Source organism: Ambystoma mexicanum, chromosome 7p, assembly GCF_040938575.1.
Source record: "Ambystoma mexicanum isolate Mex_15411 chromosome 7p, UKY_AmexF1_1, whole genome shotgun sequence".
NCBI classification, from domain to species: Eukaryota; Metazoa; Chordata; class Amphibia; order Caudata; family Ambystomatidae; genus Ambystoma; species Ambystoma mexicanum.
The window spans coordinates 818,788,866-818,810,211 of NC_090939.1; the positions used below are offsets into that span (position 1 = coordinate 818,788,866).

A 21,346-nucleotide genomic window follows, 5' to 3' on the forward strand; every position below is an offset into this window, starting at 1 on the left:
GCTGCAGGTAGAAGGCAGCGGAGCGTGATCGGCTGCAAGGCAGGGAGCCCGGAAAGGGCACTGGAACAAAACAGGATGATGCAGCAACAGGAACAGCATACAAAGTAAAGGGTCAAGGCAAACAGGAGCGGGGAGAACTCAAGATGCAAGACACTTTGCTCCTGCAGGCAGCTGCTTATATACAGCCCTGCCCTGTTCTGAGGCAGGCTAATTGACAGCACCTGAAGCAGCACACCTGATGACAATCTGCCTCCTCCCTCTCTGGTCCTGAGCAGGTGGAAGCAGCACTGGCCGCTAGGGCTTCTGAGGATTGTGGTCCCAAAAACGATGAATGAGAATAGCCAGGAATTGAGGACTGTAGCCAGGTGCATTATGGTAAATGTAGTTAATTGAATAAAATAAGAAAGAACCAAAGTTGAGCACATTGAAATAAAAGACCAAGGCGTGAATAGGAGTTGTTCAAAGGGTATTAGAAGGATCAATGAGTACCAAGTAGTCCATGATGGTTGCCAATGCGTGCGCCAGCGGCACGGGCATGACCATGTGTTTCAAGATGTCGCAGAATGGATGTTCACATATTGGCTGTCTCTCAATCAGGCCAAAACAAAAATCCTATTTATCCCTCCCTCCCAGGCCATATCTAAAGAGATTGCCAGGTTTGTTCTAATAGACGATATGGACTCTACAGTACAGGGTCTTGATCAGGCAAAGTCCCTTGGCATAATATTTGACTCATCACTGTTCTTCGAACCTTAGGTTCACAATTTTCTGCGCTGTGCACATTATTACGTAATGATCCTGAGACAGATCAGGTCCTTAATATCAGAGAATAACTGTCCTTTCTTAGCTCGATCCATGATAGGAGCAAAAGTGAACTATTGTCATTGTCTATTCAGATTAACTAAGCAGTCTATGAGGCGACTGCAGATTTTGACAAATGTTGCCGCCTGCGCTGTTACTAACTGTAATGGATGAACACACATATCTTCACTTTTGGTCTTTATTCAAAGAACCCCTCATGCTAAGCCTCCAGAATATATGAAAGAGAGAACTGTCGGCACAAGTCTGCTAAAGCACTTAGATTTTCAATGCAGTGTTCCCTTGTTGTTCCAAGATTTAAGAAACCAAAGGCACAATGACAATCAAGTATCATTACTGGTATTCAATTATGGAATAGTCTCCCTCCTGACATTAGAGAAATAAAGATTCCATATGAATTTTAAAAAAAGTGAACCCTTATATTTTCTGATTTCCACAAGTGCTGTGTAACCCTGGAGCTAGCGCCAGTCCAAACAAAACAAACATAATGTTATCAATTTAAATAATTCTTAAAATACTGAAGGGTAGACTCTGCAATGTCTTGATGTTACCAGCTACAATAAACTAAATGCCAATGGTAAGTCAACTGGTACTTGATGTATGTTTTTCATAGGAGCAGCTTAGTACTTATAGAAATTATAAGATACCACAATAATTTATTGTAATCATGTACTCTAATGGTCACTATAAGGATTTTCCCTGGGCTCGAAAAGACAATTGGTCTGATTCTCAAAGACTGGCACAGGAGAAAATGTGTAGCTACTAATGAGCATCTCTATTTTGTTGTTTGTACTCGATTGTCATAGTCTAAAATTGAAGCAAATGGATATGACTGGAGCATTTTGTGAGATGCTCATGTGCAAATTGTTTATAGAAATATTTGTGCAAGGACATCTGAGAGATGCCCCAGGCATACATTTGCTTCAGTTGTCGGTTTTGGAATCAAGCACAAGGTATCAGGCGCAGCCCTAAGGTGCTCACACACAGCCCTTGATGTTCTACACTACACATTTTCTATATTTGGGCACGTAATGTCTTTTGCAATTTTTCACACTTCAATTATATAATACACTATACCTTATATATATAAATACCTTCAAAATTCCAAAACATCAGGGCTAGTGGGCCTCTCTATGGTACAATACAAAATGTCTATTGAACTTTAGTTGCAAAATTGTTTAGTGCATCGCTTACCTTCTTCGTCCTAATCTAAAGCTCATACAACTGCTTGGCAATAGAAAGGCTCAGATCCAGTTAACCAAGGAACAAGACCAAACCAACAAGTTACCAATTCTTCGACTCTTGGAATTAGCCAGCCAACAGCTTTCTTTGGCTTCTCACAATATCTATAACTACCCTAAAACAACTCTTTACCCAAACAGAGGTTCAGCTCTTTCCCAATTTCCTATTCACAGAAAAGCCACTACAGCGAGAGACTAATGACTTGCAATCAGACTGATCACTGCATAGGCAAAACAGTTGATACTCTTCTGCCATTCTGCAAAATACGCCCCCTTAACATGGTGGATTCCTCCACTATTTCAGGACCGTCGATCTCCCTGAGGAATGGCCACATACTCCCGTAGGAATGAAACATGTTGGGGTCTTCAACAGAGTAATGATGAGCATAATTCTTGCAAACGTTTAATGATCATTCAAAAATTGTGTGCTGGTGTATTATGGACACAAGCATAAGAGAAACTGCTGAACTGTGTTTACTACATGTTTTCTCTGATTGAATCTTCTAGCATTCTTGTGTGGTTCATGCATTCATAGCAATCTATTTACAGGTGAATGGCATTGAAGAAATGGTATAAGAAACAGACAAACATGATATGATTGAATACATTTTACTTTGCTAGACACAAGCAGTTGCCTGATCCTTGGATGAAGAGGAAGGAGTTAGGAGCTGTGCTAACATTGTCTGTGACCAAAAATAAGGTGTCCATAATAGTTCAAGGTCACATGTTATGCTGGGATACACCTTGCCTCGCTCTTCACCCTTCTTGCAATTCAGACAGTCAATATAAAATATCCAACATTCCAATTATGGATCTTAAGCAGAAAGCTGAATATCTGGATATTATGTGTCACAAGAAATTCCCAATTTATTTTTATTCCACCAATTTCTTTTGATTTCCCCCACACGATTTCATGTAATATTCCTGGCATTTTAGTTCAAACAAATGTGCAAAATATTTCTCAAAGATAAACAGAATACTTTTGAGAATTATGAAGGATACTTTCAGGTAGCAATGCATTCTCTGTAAGTGCAAAAGAGAAGCGTTGCTTTGAACTAAAATGAGATTAACACAGACACAATTTCCAGAAATCACTGTACTACATGAATCAATGCAGTTTCCAATGAACATATACTTATGCCTAATAGTAGATATCGCCCGTACCCTGCTGTCGAGCTTCTGTTTTGGAAGGTCTCGTCCGGCACGTATTTTAGGTGCAACTGTTTGCACTGTTTTGCATTTGGTGTCACCCCTCGGTTTGACATGCTGCACAATGAAAATAGTTCAAAAACGTCATAACATTTTCTTGTTTCAAAGTGTACCATTCACATGTCACGTATCTCTTTACATGGCTATTCAACATGTATATACATCCCTCTATTTAAAATCTGCATTGAATTGATCTTTGTGCAAATAATTTCACACATATTTCTAAATGTAATTCAAAATGTCCTTGTTCAAAAGCTACTTCTGGTAACAGTAAGTACTGCAGGTGAGCCAAGTGTACACCACTTCTCTGATCAATTCGCAAATGTGTCATTCTTTGTCAAATTATAATTATAAAACAATCTGTAAGTGGAAATAAGATGTACACGGTTCCAAAGGTAATATAAACAATATGAGCATAAGAACAGTTTTCTGTCAGCCATATGAATGATTTGCCATGAATCTACGGGAACAAGGATGTCAAGTACCTGTCCAAACTCCAGTACTTCTACCAACCAACAATAACCCTGTGGTAGTTCGACAGCCTAAAGTTTACAAACCAAGGGGCAGCCAGTGATTAATGCGCATTGGGGTGCAACCCTTCCTATTACGGGCAGACCATCACTAATCTATTGTCATGACCAGTGCTCCCATTTTACCACCTTGAAGGACAAAGGCTCTGAAGGCTACCACAGCTGGAGGACTACGCCCCGGCCTAAGACGGCTAAATCCGGAAACGAGAGGCTGAAAAGAGGAGAAAGGCCAAAGAATGGACTGATAAGAAACAGAAAGCCAAAGAGCCTCAGATTCCGGTAGGCGAAGTTGTATTAGTCAGAAAAATGCAGCAACGGAAAACGGATTCCAGATATAGACCCGATTCGCTGATGGTCACTGAAGTGAAAGGGACGAAGATCACAGCTTTAGGAGACCACTGAGAGATAAAAAGGAAAGCCTTGAACTGCTTGTTCTGGCAGTCTCTGACTATTCATTTTGAATTTTCCTGGGGGCATGTGCATGAGACAAGGTGCAGTAATCATTTCCTTCTCTTTTTAGTTAGATTTCCTAAAGTGGTTGGCCCAATTAGTGAGTAGGAATCTGGACCCTTTAATTTGGACTATGGCAAACACCCTTAGTTTTTGTTTTAAAAGGCAGGGAATCAACCTCAGAGTGATAGGGCCAGTTAGGCATGTTTCATTTATTTTGACTAAACCATTCTACACCGTGACAACTTGTAGTCAGATTCCTTCTTCTGGTTCACCGCAAGGGGTTTAGTTTTAGCCGATTTGTCAACATCCATTAGTCAATGTGTGAGGTGACAACATCCGGTTGATTTGCGATTAAACTGTGGATGAGTTTGTAGATGATATGATATGTCATTTATGACGTGCATGTACACAACTGTTTCTAGGCGCAACAAGACAAGGGAGGGAAAACAGAGAGAGGACAAGACAAAACAACCTCCTAGGCCTTGTGTCATTCAGATCATGCAAGTACAACAATGCAAAGTGCAGGGTGAAGGGAGAAGGGGGTAGTGCCAGGGAGAGTGAAGTGAGAAGTCAAATCAGGGCAGCATTGCTCTGAGTAAGTGCAGCCAGGGAAGTGTGTTTCTGGGTAAGTACAAGGAGGCAGGGGACTGTAGTGTTACAGTTACAGCCCCAAAGTGGCCCAGAGTCAATGCAGACTGATCATGGAGGAGCCTGGTACCCAGTGAGACTCTGAGGGTAGCCAAGCAACCAGTCAGCACAGCAGACAGTTAGGACAGCAGGGGAGAGAGAGAGAGAGAGAGAGAGAGAGAGAGAGAGAGAGAGAAAGCAGAGGAGCAAAGGAAAGTCTTGCGCTGTTTCTGGACTTTAGGGGGTCATCCTAAAGATAGAGATGGGCAGGGAGGCCATTCCAGAAGGAAGCACCTGCAGACGAGAGAGATCTACCCCCACTCTCTGCCTGGAGAAGCATTAGACCCTCAGAGAGTTTGAGGTAGCTGAGCGAAGGGCTCAAGATGGAAGGTATTGTGAGAGAGAGAGTTGGATGTAGTGTGGGTCCCAGACACACAAAGCCTTGTGGATGATGCAAAGGGTCTTGAACTTGATTGTTGCAGCCACTGGGAGCCAATGGAGAGATTTCAGGGCTGGAGAGATACAGTCTCTGGGCTTGAGACCAAGGTCAAGTCTTGCAGTCCTGTTCTGGATTAGTTGAGGAGGACGGAGAGTAGAGGAAGGCAGATTGAGAAGGAGGCTTTTGCAGTAGTCCAGTCTAGATAAAACCAGGGCTCTGGACAGAGTGAGCTTCTATGGAAAACTGAGAAAAGGAATAATGCCTCTGAGGAGGTGCAGTTGGTAGTGGGCCCTCTTGGCAAGATCAGTGATGGGAGGAGAGAAGGAGAGAATGGAGTGAGATTTTTTGTCTTACAGGAAGGAGAACGAAGAGGGCCCAATGAGGATGGCTAGAGTGAAAGAGGGAAAGAGGGAGCAGGGGTCCCAATGAGAAGGATCTCCATTTTACTGGCATTAAGGCAGAGATTGTTGGAGGTGCACTAATCCTGAATTGCGGATATACAGTCTGGAATGAACGAGGAGGGGAGGCTGATTGGAGCCTGAAAGTGAACTGAGTGTCATCTGCATAACACTGAAAGGCTTGAATCAAGATTAGTGAGCAGATCTTCACAGGTGTTCAGGAGAGCAGTTTCCATGACTCTGGCTGCTCTGAAGCCAGACTCATGGTCATGGAGACAATCAACAGATTCTGTGTGGAGAATAAGCTGGGAGATCACCAGCTTTTCCAGGAGTTTGCCCAGGAAAGAAGTGATAGAGATTGGGTGATACTTTGCCGGACAGGTAAGATCAGCAAAATACTTTTTAAGGAGGGGGTGCACAAGGTAGTGCTTAAGGAGAGAAGTGAATGATCCAGTGGTGAAATAGTGATTGCATAAATCGGCCAAGGCTGAAGTGAGGGTGTCAATGTGGTCATTAATGGTTCTGGAGGAGCAGGGAACACATGCTGGGATGACACTTTCATAGATCTGACGTATCTAGAAACATCATCAGGTGTCAGAGAGAAAGAGTAGAAAGGAGGAGGAGTGGGAGAGGAGGCCAGAGGGGGGCTAAGAGAGGTAGAGGTAGAGGAAGAGAAAGAGGAGAGAGAGGACAGGATGTCCTGAGTTTTAGTGGTTACATGAGAAGCCAGAGCTGTACAGAGGGCCTGGGAGGGAACAGGAGAGGTGGAAACTGCAGAATGATTGGCTATCTCCTTGAAGATTCTAAAGAGTTTGGCGGTGTTGTTAGAGATGCAGACTTGGATATGGACATTCTTCTTGGACAGGAGAGAGATTCTGTATTGTCTGTATTGTCTTTGGAGCAGGCAGCAGGTCAGTTTGTCAGAGGATGCGCCTGATGACCTCCACTTACTCTCAGCCACCCTGCACTTGCGTTTCAGGGCAGTGAGATCAGAGTCAAACTAAGAGTTGCACTTGGAGGTAGGCCTCAGACGGATTCTCATGACAGGGGAAAGGACGTCCAGAGTGTTGGAGATAGAAAGATGCAGGTTAGAGATAGCTGTGTCATCACAATGTGAGTCAGCTGCAGGCATAGGAGGAACAGAGAAAGTAGAGGCAAACACATCCACTGGCACACACTTCATGGGCCAAATGACTGAGAAGGTAGGTGGCAGTGCTGGGGTGGGCTTAGCCTGAGGGACAGAGAGTTTCAGGTGAGTGGAGAGCAGAAAGTGGTCAGTCCAAGAGAGAGGAGTGGTGAGAGTGTTAGAGAGGGGGATGAGAACATCCAAGGTGTGTCCGTCAGCATGTGTCAGACCAGAGGGTAGAATGGAAAGAGAGAGATTGTTGCAGAAACTGCGGAAGAGTCCAGAGGAGGGATTAGAAGCATCCAGGTGGATGTTCATGTCTCCGCAGAGGAGAAGTTGAGAAGTAGAGGCAAGAAGAGAAGAGGACAGGTCATCCCACTCTGAGAGGAAGAGGGCAACCTGGCCAGGTGGCCTGTAGATGGTGGCCACAGTCAGAGAGAGGCCAGGAGAGATAGAGAGCCTATAGACCAGGCATTCAAAGGAGGAGTAGTCCTGCTTAGGAATGACAGAAGCAGGGACCCACTCCAGAAACATCAGAACTACTCCACCCCTGGGTCGGTTGTTTCTAGTTTCAGAGAGGATCCTGTAGCTATCAGTGAGGAGAGTGTCAAATCGCCTGACAGAGCTGGCGGTGAACCATGTGTCGGTGTGAGAGAGGACATGCAGGTCAAGTTCTGATGATTTAATGTAGTTAAAGCATTTGTGGCCTGATTTGCTGATGATTTTCAAGAGAGGGATTGTGTAGATCTTTGAAAGTAGTAGAGCAATCAGGGTCCTTGAAGCACACCAGAGGTGATGTTGCAAGAGTGTGACCTGCAGTGAGCCATGGGGTAGTCTGTGTCTTCTTTGAGAAGAACGATGTAAACCTGTATACTTCCGTTGATTCCATATGTCAGTTTTTTTAGGAGAACTTTGTGCTGGTATAGGTGAAGGTGACAGTGATATCCAGAAGGAGACATGGCTTTCACATTATTTGTCAGAATTGTTTTTTTAGTGAGTTCAGTATGCTTGATAGAGTGGATGCTGTCCCACTCATAGGTATGATTCTGGTCTGTGATTCATCCTAGATGTTGTCTCAGAGTTATAAATAAAATAATTTTTAAAGAAAGTTTTCAATAAAGGGGGTGTTGAAGATGGGGCAATCGATCATCACTGTTAGTTCTGTTTTTTTAAGTAGATGCTTAACATAAAGGTTTTCAACGCTTGTAGAAGGATTGCTTGCTCTATTGATGAGTTGAGGAGAGATTGAAGAGGGGGCATTATAGATTGTTGGGTTATGACTGTGTAGATGTTTGTTCGGCATGGGTCTTAGGGTGACCCTGCTGGTGTGCTTAAGCTGACCGTTCTCTATATTCCTTGTATTGACAAGGGGCAGAAACCTTGCAGTGCTGGTATGGAGATTGTGCTGGATGCAAATTTCATTGCAGGGTTAGTTGGTGTAGGTGGGCTTCTATTGTCCTGGTGTAGGTGGGCTTCTATTGTCTATTGTGTGGATATGTCGAATTTTATTACAAAAGTGTGAGGATATTGAGTCAGAATATGTTGGGCTGGTGCTGTTTTACAGACAAGTTCGATAATTTGGATAATTTCTTTAGGGGCTTGTTGTGTAGATCTATGAAGTATGCAATATAGCCTTTTTTGGTCTTTGTTGTTTCTGCTCTGTAGATCTGGAGTTGTCACTTTACATGATTTTGTCTGTTAGCCGATAACATTGCATCCTTTTGCCGTCCTTGGGATTGTTGAGTTTGGTGGTTTACCATGCAGCAGTCTACTTATTTTGGGAACATATAATGTTGCACACTGCTAATTATATGACAAATGACGACATGCAAGTTTGTTTCATTATGCTGTTAGTATGTAAAAAAACACATGCGTGAAAACAATATCCATAACTTCACAATAATCATGGGTAAGTAACCAAACATTTACGCCCACTTCAAGCTATCATTATTATCACAACTATCTTCATCCTGATCTTTTTCACTGGACTAGGGCTGAATGGTAAATTTTTGGGTTATGAATTTTCAATTCAGGAAAGTGAGCCCCTGCACATTTGCCATTGACAAACACTTTCCTCTGACAAACCCTTTCTTCTGCAACTATCCCTCCATTGGCATGGAACAACGATTTAGATTGGACACCTGTTTACAAGAAGCATCTACAGATACATGTGCAAGTACAGGCCACACTGTTCATTGCCCTACCAACACACCAGTGGCCCAACCAACACACCCATAAAACATTTGACCTGCAAGTGTTCCCCAACCAGGTATGAGGTGCTCCAGCCGTACCTTTCCACAATATCAAAAGTGTCACAGAGGCCAACACTAGAAAGCTGACATGTTCACCAAAGGTTTCAAACGCACACACAGACATCAACATTGTCAACATCACAACCCCTGTCCACCGGTCCTTGGTACAACAATTTAAAACTACTTCCTGACAAACTGAAAGACTTCCGGATTTCTTGTGCTGTAAAATGGTGTTGTACTGCCAGCTCTTGTGGCAAACGTACAGATACGCGATCCCAAATGTGTGTCTTGAAATGTTAACACAAGGTCGTTGCTGCTGTCATTGGTAGTGAAGATGTGACGGTGAGCCCACAAGCTCAAGAAAATGTGCGCCCAGCTGCTTCCACGCTCTTCGTGTTCGTTGCACTGTACAGATTTCATAGGCTGCTTGTTGTTAAGGCTCCTCTCTAGAGGAATGAGTCCCAGAATTTCACAGAGATCCTCTTCCTTGTTACTCAACCTGATAGCTAACTCCTTAAATGGCCTTAGCACCTTTTCCTCAAAGCATATCATTTGCTACTGTATTGCTGACACAGCAGTGCTGCCTCATGCCTTGCATGTTGCATAGCCTGTTATTTGTTGTTCAAGGAGTCAATGCGTTTTGAGCTGTGCAGGAGGGGCTGAAGTGTGAACTTATCTTCCAAGCACTCTGCAGCATATTATTAAGGGTGGGTCTTTGAAGAACCAGGCCACCTCAAGAGTAATAACGGTCGCAAACCATGATATGTGGGCAATGTCGACCTGGTTCAGGGTCGCTACGACATTGATGTCATCGTGCACTGTGACAAACCCCACTGTTAAGTGACCCAGAGCCAAGCAACTCACTAATCATTGCATTTAGTTTTACATGGTCATCTGATGACTTGTGTGTCATATGGTAAAAAGCTCTGGTTAAAGCATAGCATTGCTTTTCAATATTATGTGCTTGATCTTTGTGTGCCACAGAAAAGACCCACTGTACAGTTACAGTCAAGGGAAAAGTTCTCTGCATTCTTAGCTACATGTCCATGGTAAGGACAGCCTCAATTTCTGTTTCTTGGAGCACATTCTCTAGCAGTGTGACACCCAGGTGATACAGCTCAGGAACTATCATCCTGTAGAAACAGTGGTGGAACAGGGACTTCCACCTGGGTGCCACATATGCCATTAGGTCTTTTAAACCAAGATGTTTGACACAAGAGAATGCCACTAGGCCCAGAGCAAGCATCTTTTCGCGTATTGCCTCCAGTTAGCGAGCAATGGTGTGATTGAAGCCATAAGCATTTTTTATGCAAAACCTTAACCAGCGTGGGAGGACACATACTCCATCTAGTTTGTGGTTTTGATTGCGTCAATGAAGGTGTATTTGGGTTGCCTGCCAGGCTGTGGTGTTGCTGATCATGCAAGCGTCTCTCCATACCAACTTGTGTTCGTTTTTCATGCAGGCTACCTATCCCCATGGCCCCAAAAGCACACTTATGTTTGACATGCTGATGTCCTTTTGCACATGCTACAAACCACAATGTTGCTGCTTCCTTTGAACACACTGCAGTATTCCCAGCCACAGACTTCATGTGGACTGTGCACTGAATTCAGTGTGTGGGCATGCAGTAGGCTTTTATGGGGTGATTGTGGCATGTTCCTGCCAACTATGTCCTTAAGAGTGGCAGTAGTAATGCAGGCTTCCAACTGACTGTCACCCAATGGTTGCATGGTACTGCATCAGACAATGTTGTTAGTCTCAACTTCACGCCACGTCTTAACTTCTCACCCACAAAATAGTCCAGCTGAAGCAGACGGGTGGGAAAGCTCCCATAATTAAGCAAGAGGTCTGGTTCAGGGGAAATCCCAATGCCCAAGAAACAGAAAAGTCCAAAATTATGACAAAACCAATGCTTTATTAAAGAGATGTCACAAAACAGGGATAGAATTGGACATCTCAGGATTTCCAATGCTCCCTCGCTGGTTACAGACTTGCCAACAGTTTACAAAGGGTTATGATGTCAGAAGTAACAAGTTATTTCACAAAAACCTAAGGCAGACTGGGGTTGGTTAGTGGGGTAAACTACATATAGCATCTATATGGTGTTAGTGTTTTGATTGGATACACACTATCTAGTGGCTCCACCTGCAAACACCTCCTAAATGTTGCAAATTAAGGCATGTCAGGTTTGTGGATTATAATGTTATATGTGAGTCTTGTGTTTCAGCATTAGTGTATATGTACTCCATCTAAGTGGGTCAAAAGCATATTCTTCATGTCTCTATACAATGGGGCCTATTTTCTGTGTAGCTTTGCGATGGATGAGTATATGCTTCATGTCTAACACATCTATGTCGTGGTCCTAGACGTGACATCATTGGCTCCCTACACGGTCTCAGTCGACTTGCTCCATGGTTTGCAAGTGTATCTCCTCTACAACATCATCAGGGTAAAGTCTATATGGTTTTATCAGTGAATAGCATTTCTCACATCTGCAGTACAGTAGTGATGAGGAGGAGGGTGACAGGAAAGATGCACACGTTTAATTTCTGTGAAGTTGAGACGATGGGGGGATCGGTGTAATGAGGGTGACATACATCTCTCTCTTCAACCCCCCTCTGGTCGAGACATCGACCACTCCTCCATGAAGGTTCTCCCTACCGACGTATATCTTTGGAGTCCAAACCTTTGCCACCCCCTCAGGTTGCCATGGTACTTGAAATGTTTGTCCATACTCCAGGTTGTATAACAGCACTCTCGGACAGATTTGCACCACACCCAACGTCCCACGCGTAGTTGCAGGGAACTGGGGGATAAAAGAATGTCATGCCTTGATGAAAAAGGGAACACTGTTTCAGGTGTGACTGCATCAATTCAGGAGTTTGTGTTTGTTCATCTGTTTTTGTTTGCACATCAAGGAATATTTTCATCCCTATTGTCTTCTTAGTAGTCTTCGTGCACTGTGCTATAGTTGTTCTAATAACACAAAATGCAAATAGTACTAGTACTAGGGCAGCTACGAGTACTTTCAGTCCGTTGGCCTTCTATGACGGGATCCAGGAAAAGATATATGTCAGCCAATCATCATCTTCCCCAGGTGAGTTTGTTATTTCTTCAATTTTAGCATGCAGGTCTGAGAGCTGCATTATGGCCTCTGTGAGGGTCCCATTATTTCCATCGTGGGCAGGTTCGTATGTACAGCAGGACAGCCCAATTTTTGTGCCCACGCCGGCCTCCATAGCTGTGAGGAGGTCTAAGACGTATTAATTTTGAAGGGTCATGAGTCTCATGGTTCTGAATTCTTCCTTTATAGCGCCGAACCCCTTAACCATTGAAGTGATTGCCTGAAACAGCTCACATCTGGTTATCTGGAGCCACTTGGCGTTCACATTGGTTTGGACCCCGGGAACAATCGGAGCAAAGAACATCTCAGTCTATGCTTCTGTGGTATTGAATTGAGGGTTTCTTCCATTCTGCTCGAAATATAGTTTCCTCTCTTCACTGATCAACTCCTCTGATTTTCTTTTTCTCTGGTTTGTATCCATCTTGGGGAATCCATCTATTTTATATGTCTTTCTGGGGTACTACGAAGCCTGGTGTATTCAGCTGTATGAGAGAACATATTCATCCCCAGTTTGGTGGCAGTTGCATGCATGCTTCGAAAGCACACACCCAATAGTGGTCCATTAGTACTGCTGTGCCCACCTTCATACCCAGTATTTTCGATGTTCGTTTGCATCCTCTGTTCACCCCAACCTTTACTGGACCATCATTCTGGAAACACAGTGAAGCATTCTCGAGTGGTATTATCGGCAGATGGCCTGCTTTATTTTCGACCTCTGTGAGCAGTCTAGCACTCACTGCCCATTTCTTGAGGCAGTAGTTCTCTTTCTGGACCACTTCCACTGGAAACGTCAGGAATGCCTGTGCTTTACATCCCATCAGCCCTTCTTCCCATTCTTCTCCTGTGTCCATAAACCAACAGTTGAAGTCTCTCCCAGCACCCTGGAATTCCCCCTACATCCCTTTTCCCTGTTTTTGGGCACTGCAATTACATTTGTTTTACTACTCTAGCTTCCCCTCGGTTTGGGCCATCCAGTATGTATTTCATCATGTTTTCTGAGCTCCAGTAGTCTTCTATCATTGCTTGAGTCTTTATATAGCTGTCCTCCTATGGAAACGACTTCTGTGACATCCACTGCAGTGTGGCCCATTTCACTTGAAACTGGACCCTTGTGGTGCTGAGCGTCATGTACATAAGGCACTGTGCCCTGGCTACTGGAATTTCTGTCGCTACAAATGTCCTGGAGGCACTCATGGCATGGGGATAAGAGAGCACATGTAGCAGCTCTCACTTGAGGTCTCGCTCACCACCTTGGTCATGTGCTGGTACCACATGTTAGTGGTGATGTGGGGCGAATTCATCATATAGGCATTCATATGTTCAAAATTGGTGTTGATGCTTCGCTTGAGCCTTTTTACTTCTTGGGGAGCACTGGTGACCAGCTCAGTTACAGCTTTGGTTGCCAGTGGAACTGGTGTTATGTTGGCATATGCTTGAGTGTGTGTATAGTATACTGCAGCTCTCTGTAGTGCGAAGAGGGTAAAGAGGTAGAGACAGCAGAATGCATAGAATGTCAATACAATAGTTCTCACAGTGGTGTCCATATGTTGCATGTATGTACGCCTTTAGCGTTGTCCATAAGCACGGAATTGATGCTTACCAAAATTCATAACCCGTGGTATTAGCATCGTTATTCGTGGCCAGCTTTCTAGTCAAAGTATTGTACTAATATGTCAACAAAGAAAACATGAACTGCACTTTAGGATTACTAAGCAAGGCAATAATAGGCACTTCACTCCTTTTAGGTATGGGATAGCTGTTTGCAATGTAAATAAAGAAAGCATAACGCAATACTTTTACTGGCAGCATTTAATCCATGTCCCTGTAAATTCAAAAGTGCTTCTCAGTTGTATTGTGAAGGTACAAACAAGTTAACAGAAACTCAGTTCATACCGGTACATTATTTGCTAATGAAACAAAGGACAGTGTGCCTAAACTAATTTTCGGTATGCTCCTGTCTAGTCCTAGTCCTGGAACGTGTCTGAATCTTTCGCTCTTCTTCTTCTTCTTGCGCTGCACCGTCTGCATCTTGGGAAAGAGGCTCTCACCTCTGGAGGGCTTGACATCTCCCAGGTAATTCCAAGCCTTCTTCCTTGCTAACATTAATGCCCTATCAGTGGCTTCCTATACAATAAAGGGTCCATCAAAGCGGGGCTTATACCATTTTCTACTAAAGTGTTGTAATAGGACCAGATCCCCCAGGTAGAGGGGTGGGGTGTTGAGCAGTTCTTGTAGCTCTACTGACGCACTGCTTTCATCATTCTTCTTTGACCTCCCTTGCCGAGGCTGTAGCATTTGAGAAATAAAAGAAGCACAAGCCATCATCGAAGCATTTCATTACCCAAAACAGTAGCAGCATTCTGGGCATCCATCAGTGCAGAGGAGCAAGTGGGAGAAGCATGCATCATCCTGTCACCACCTCATGGGGACTTAAATAGAGTTTGAATGCAGGCTGTTTGCGCAATGCGAAGAGGGCAATGAGCAGGCAGTGAATCAACCCCTTTTTCAGAGTTATTTTCACCTTTGCAATCTTTTCTTTGAGCAGGCCGCTGAGGCGTTCACAGATCCTATTCGACCTGCAGGTGATACACTGCTTAAGCAGGATTGTGATATGCTCAAACACTTAATTTACAAAGTGCAGTCCATAATCAGATTGGAGGACCTCGAATACCCCCCATCATGGGAATACCTCTATAACGAGGAATTTTGCAGCACAGGTACATTGGGTTGAGGGCATGGACCGGTTTCGATACATCGGGAGAATGGGCATACAACCACTAGCTGTTACAATTCTGGATCATGTCCACGTAATCTATGTGTAAATGTTGGAAGGGCCCATTAGGGCGGGGTATTGCTCCTCTCACTATTCACAATGTGTGTCCTGCTGTGAAACGTTGGCTCACAATACAGTTATACATGAAGGAGGCAACATTCTACACCAAGTTGGGACAGAACCAGTCTCTGCGTTCTCGAACCTTCCCTGTGCTTTCCATTCACTCCAGTATGGTTTTTACTTCAATTCGGATTTTTAGGGCTGCTTATGTTAACTGCTACTGTATTGAGCAAACGTCATGTTTATTTCCATGCGTCTTGCGTTTCAGCATAGCAAAAGTATATGTCATCTATCTAAGTGAGTCAAAGCATGTTCTTCGTGTCTCTGTACAATGATACCTATTGTTTGTGTAGCTTTGTGATGAATGAGTATATGCTTCATGTCTAACGCATCTATGTCGTTTTCCTAGCTCCCTACACGGTCTCAGTCAGTCTACTTGCTCCATTGTTTGCAAGTTTATCTCCTCTAAAACGTCATCAGGGTAGGTTCTATATGGTTGTTTCAGTGAATAGCGTTTCTCGCATTTGCGGTAGAGTGATGATGGGGAGGAGGGGGCCAGGAATGATGTAGACCTTTCATTTCTGTGACGTCGAGACGAGGGGGGGACCGGCCACATTCATCTCTCTCTCTTCACAGCAGTGAGGTACCATGGTTGTTGAAGTTCTTTTCTGGAAATGACGGAAGCAACAATGAGATCTGTGTATGTTTACTTGGTAGATTTCATTGGCTGGATGCTGCTATGTATTTTTCATTAGTACCCGGCGAGAGTCAATCAGAATGTAAAACACATTCTGATTGGCTCTCGCCGGGCATTACCCGGCCAAGAAAAACTCGGCCGGGATTCCACTACTTTGTCCACAGGAAGGGGGGCGTGGCAGCCCCTCAGCCAATGAGGAGGCTCGAAGCAGGGCCATCCTAGCTCCGAGCCTCCACACGGCTGGAGGCTGCCTTCGTCCCCCGCCGGGCATTCGAGTACGTTTTTTTTTTGTGGCTTTTCCTCCCCCTTCCCAACCCCACTTACCTTCAGATTTCTTCTTTTTCGGGAGTGAACACGCTGGGAACATTCCGTTTTCTCTTTCCTGGCGGCCATTTCCGTGGACATTTTTTTTTTCTTTTCTGTTCTGAAACGCAGCATAACTATGGGCCCTGGGGCATTACCTGACTCGGTAATGCCCCTGCTGCTCGGGGCATACTACTTAAGTAATACCTTCATTTTCCTGGTCTGGTCCATCTGCTTCTGGGTTGAAAATGGGAAAGTAAGAGCAGCATACATCCGGCACCTGGTAGACATATATGTTGCTAATTTGATAATACTCTGCTCAAAGCACAAGACAAAAAAAATATTAGAAGAAGAATATTTGCGATGTTTGCTTTGGATGTGGAAACTTGGAAAGGAAAGATGAACAAGGGCAACTCTACAACAGGGATCCGGACAAAAAAATGAAAAAGGCACTACAACAGTATCAAGGAAAAAATGGGGAAACTTAAACAATGGTAACCTTTACACGTTCTATAAAGTTTCAAGAGTTGTTTTTAAAGGGTTTATTTTGCCCTAAAATGTATGGGGAAATTTTTAAAAAAATGATAATAATAATGATAACTCGTGTAAGTTCCAAAAAGCAAATAATTGGGATACCCAAATACTAATATTAGCAATAGTTGAATATTGTTAATCCCCAAAAAGAAAGGAAAACATTTCAAATAATGTTAATAATCACGATAATAATAATAATGATAATAATTCATTATGAAAAGTACCTGAAGGGTTCACTTTGGTGGTGGTCATTGCATTTTGCATGTTCTCCTGCATCCAGGGCCACCCTCATGCTGCTGTGGAAGGAGTAGTAGGCCAGTTCGATGTGCCCTCTACTAGAGGCTACACTATTTATAATACTTCACTTGAAAAACCCCTCATTTGGACCGAAGAGATCAAGTAAATTAGCAGTGGCATTTATTAATGGTTGAGCCATTCAGAACCATTACAGACCACATATATCAAACAATATTTGCTGCTAAGGGTGAAGCGCATGCAAAAGAGGTTTTCTAGGTGAGCTATGAGCAAATATGTTGGAATTTTCAATGGGGGTGCTGGAGCAATGAATCTATTGATTTCTGAGAAAAAGGTGGGGGTGAAATATGAGCCAGATTTGACCAGTTTTGCTCCACCGATTGACATGTCAACCCATACTTGTCACATATTGGCAGGTGTTGCATTCCTGATTTCCAATTAATCTGGAATTTTCTAAAGATTGTCAAAGATGCTTCCTCTGATTCTGAATATGCTGGAGAATCTGGCATGAAAAGTTGCTTCCACTGGGAGGGCTGTTTATGTGCACCTGTTCTTGATTTTGTTACACCTTCCCTTCATGTCCACCTGTTTTTTCATGGCTGTAATTTTGTGTGGTGTTTCATGTGCTATTTTTCCCCGTAATGTCAGTCAGAATGTTAGTCAGAATTATATGGTAAATACTGCACTAATTTACCTGTGGTTGTGAAGTATATGATGACCTGAGTAGAATGTTTCTATTTCCACTTCTTAAAAAAGCTGGTGTTACACATGTTAGTGATGCCCTAGTGTTGTATAAATCGACCGTATTGGTTGATGATGTACACTTTGTGGCAACTTTTATTCATTGAGCTTGACTACACAGGATGTTTTTAATCTAGCAACTGAATAATGTATGATCTATTTGTTTTATTAACTTTAATCTTTCCAGCAATTTATATTTTGGTGTATTATGGCATATCTTGGATACCTTGTATTGTATTTATATATTTTTGTGCTGATGGTAAAATGCCAAATAAAGCAATGTGACAGAGATTATATTTCAGCCTGGTTTACCATGTGAAAAATACCCTGCACAGATTACAGGTCTGGCACAATTCACCGCAGTATAACCTAAAGACCTTGGTGGCCACTCATTGGAACTGCACTGTAGTGGTGCAATGCCATTTCAGACTATTACAACACACAGAGCAGAGCAGCAGGTGGATTTTTCCTCACACCAATTGAAGTGGCAGCTGTTGTGCTGCATCCTTTTGAGGGGGCTATCAAGAGGGTTAGCCGTCAAAATATGTCACTCAATGAGGTTCTCCCTCTGGTAAACCTGCTTGAACTAAATCTCTCCAACGGCCCAAAGGCCCATAACTTAGCTGTTGATGATGAGGTGGCACAACAGGTGAGGCCTTGTGTGGTGATTCACATGCAGTCGTAATTAAAGGGATTGTTGTTGGCCTGAATTAAAATACTCCATTTTTTTGGAAAAAGTGTTAAAGCCGTTCGTGTGTTTTTGTACTGTGTTTTATTATTAGATGTGGTTATATGAATGTGAAACTAGTGATTTGTACTGTTTTTATATCTACCATGGTTTGTTGTGTTGGGTCATAATCAGGCAAAACAACATTTTTTATGAGTTTTTAATCGTGTGTAAAACCTTATTAAAATAATTTCTTTTGATATTGTGGAGAAGCATCACGTACTTGGTCTATTTTTTTAACACTAGAGGTACAGGGAGGGTTGGTTACATCGGACCATCTGTAAAGATCAGCAATTTCGAAAATATTGAATCTGTCTCCTTTATATATAAACAGTTGTGGTCACCCCTGACGGTGTGAGAGAGGGAGTATTCGAAAGGGGTACTGTTTGCCTTTAGGAAGGTGTAATTAAAGGTAACATCCAATACCTACTATGTGCTTGTTTGGACACACGTTTCAAGGTGAAAGTGGCTGCTTTTAGCCACCCTGTGTCAGTGGAGGAGGATTTCCAACAAATAACAAAAGGAGAAGGGACTTTGAAAGAAGCATGCAAGGATGCATTGCTGCAACATTTGCAAACATCAATTGGACGAAGAACGAAGGCAGCAAGAAGAGCTGCAAACACCACACAATTTGACAACACCACCAGGATTTGTGTCCAGATTTGCAGTACCAATGACCACAACCTCAATGACACCAGATGATAGTTATGACCAGTGCAGATGCAGCTAAAGGAGAGGACATTATGTGGGATACCCTTCTCACAATCTCTGGCATCCTGTATACTAATAAAGCATCAACAAGACGAGACACAGCCAAGCCTATCAGTGCTGTGTGTAAAACAATTGACTTTTTATTAAAAATGAATGAGTGTAGCCCTTCATTGCGGCCACCCATTGATAGCCATCTGCCCACAGCCGACACAGCAGCTTGGATGACGCTGCTGCTACATGGTTCACACAAACATGTGGAGTAGGGTTGTTTCATAGTGCATGTGGTTTTGGAAACACATAGGTTTGGTAGTGACTGAGAGGACATTACTACGTGCTGACTTGGTGATGATGAGTTCATGCCATTCCCTTTTTCCAGTATAATGTTGCTGTCCTGTTGTTGTCATAACCACCCCAAAGTGCCCATGTTATCCTACATAACTAAGCCACTCGTGCAGGTGTAAGAGTCTACCTGAGAGGACAGTCACTAGTACCTAATTCCCTCTGCACAGTTACATACAGAAGGGAGGGATGGTGCTGCAGCATATGTTTCTCAACATCAGCCTCATTTGCCACAGGTTCTATCTCTCCCCCAACTGGTAGGGATAATTAGGGATAAGTCAATACACGCAGAATGTGCATGCATGCCTCATGATCTGGTCATTGGATTCTGCCCAAATGGGGGTGCTACCAAAGCCAGTGGGATGTTGCCTCCAAAAGGTGCTTGTGGTATCTTCTGCAACACATGGCTAATGGTGCCCATAGACACTGGTGTCACTGGTAATGATGTGGGCATGGTCGGCAGGTACCGTGGCCACCTGCTCCTTTGCATGTCGAGCCTGAGAATGTGCAGATGCACCCTTGCCTTGGGCAGTGCTATCACCCATATTGTGACCCCAGCTAGAGGGGGCTCGGGCATCACAATCATTGGTGGGGGAGTCATTCACCCTAAACATTTCTTCATGCCACTGAATGTGATTGAATATGGCTGCTATGTGACTCTCCAGAGCACAGCCTTTGCTTCTGGTTGCCTGATTCACCCTCTTACCAAAGCCGTTCACCGTACAGATGACCATACACTCCTCATACTGACCACCTTCCCTGATGGCAGCTCAAAGTACTGCCACCGCCAGTTCACTGTGAGATCTTTGCCCTGTACTTCTGTCTTGCCAGGGTCACCTATGTCTGCCTTGACCCTTCTGATACAGCAGGTTCATACCAATGTTGCATAACATGCTCATCCTCCTCTACCTGAGGTAGTTCCTCCTGTGGCATTACTACAGGCTTGTACTCCTTCTGAAATGTCTCCCCAACCTGAGGTTCCTCCTGGAATGCCCCTTCATTTGGACCCTCACCCTGCAGGGTCTAGAGTAGACTACGTCCTCCTCCTTTCCAAGGGGGGCCAAACAAGTCGGGAATAATTTCCAAAAACTCCTTCAGAGTGCTTGCAGCAAATGCCACCTTCTCCTGCATGAGCATACCTGTGTCTTGCGTTTATGGCATAAAGCCTCCCTGCTCACCACAACCAAGTTTCGTCTCCCCCTTCAATACTCAAGTGGGCTTCGCCCAATGCCACTGCCTCCTCTTCCTCTATTACTCCTTTTTCTGAGGCTGCACACAATGACCCAACCTCTCACTGGGTAACTCGGCAATGCTGAATGGCCTATGTCCTTGAGCCAGGGCCAAGATAAAGGACAATTTCTCCACCCTCCTCCTCCTTCATCATCATGGGATAATCCTCATCCTCCAGGGAGGAGAACCACACCTCGTCCCCCTCTGGCATTAAGCATCTCACTTTCCAGGGCACTGAGTGGTGTGCCATTATTCTTCTTACCCCAATCTGAGGTCACCAAAACATTGTATAGAACTTGAAAACTAAGGAACCAGAGATGGTGGAGCAAAATAGCGAGGGATCACCCAGAGAAGAAATGTCATCTTTGGACTTTATTCAGCAAGAAGCCATAAAAATAAGCAAAAATACAAGTCTTACAGTGGGTTCAATTGAGTGCACAACGTCAAAAAACATTTTAGAACAAATAAGACATCATCAGCCAGAAATATTAAAACAGTCAAAAGAGGGATAAACATTTCATCATATAAAATTATGCCATACAAATGTCCACATTAATCGGAAAAGGCGTTGTAATATGCTACAAAGCGTTACAAAATCAGTTTAAAATGTTGTTAAGATATGTATTCAGGCATACAATTAATTAGAAGGTCTAATTATTTGATGTATTTCTTATGATCCTTGCCCGAAAAACATATGTTGCCACTGCGTTCACAAATACTACGTCATCCGTTCTTCTGCATGCGGCTACTGCTATAT

The 21,346-nt window shown here is 43.6% G+C and overlaps 1 protein-coding gene across 7 annotated transcripts in view; it reads right to left on the minus strand.

Annotated features, from left to right (window-relative positions):
* The window catches only part of LOC138525572 (uncharacterized), a 1,145,196-nt gene that overhangs the window by 280,503 nt on the left and 843,347 nt on the right, over positions 1-21,346 (minus strand). For 5 of the 7 annotated variants that reach the window (XM_069635615.1, XM_069635611.1, XM_069635614.1 and 2 more), the window contains one exon: positions 3,225-3,326. The exons of the other annotated variants lie outside the window; for them this stretch is intronic. In XM_069635615.1, coding sequence (XP_069491716.1) covers positions 3,225-3,326 — 102 coding nt within the window. The remainder of the gene's footprint in view (positions 1-3,224; positions 3,327-21,346) is intronic. 7 annotated transcript variants of the gene reach the window in all.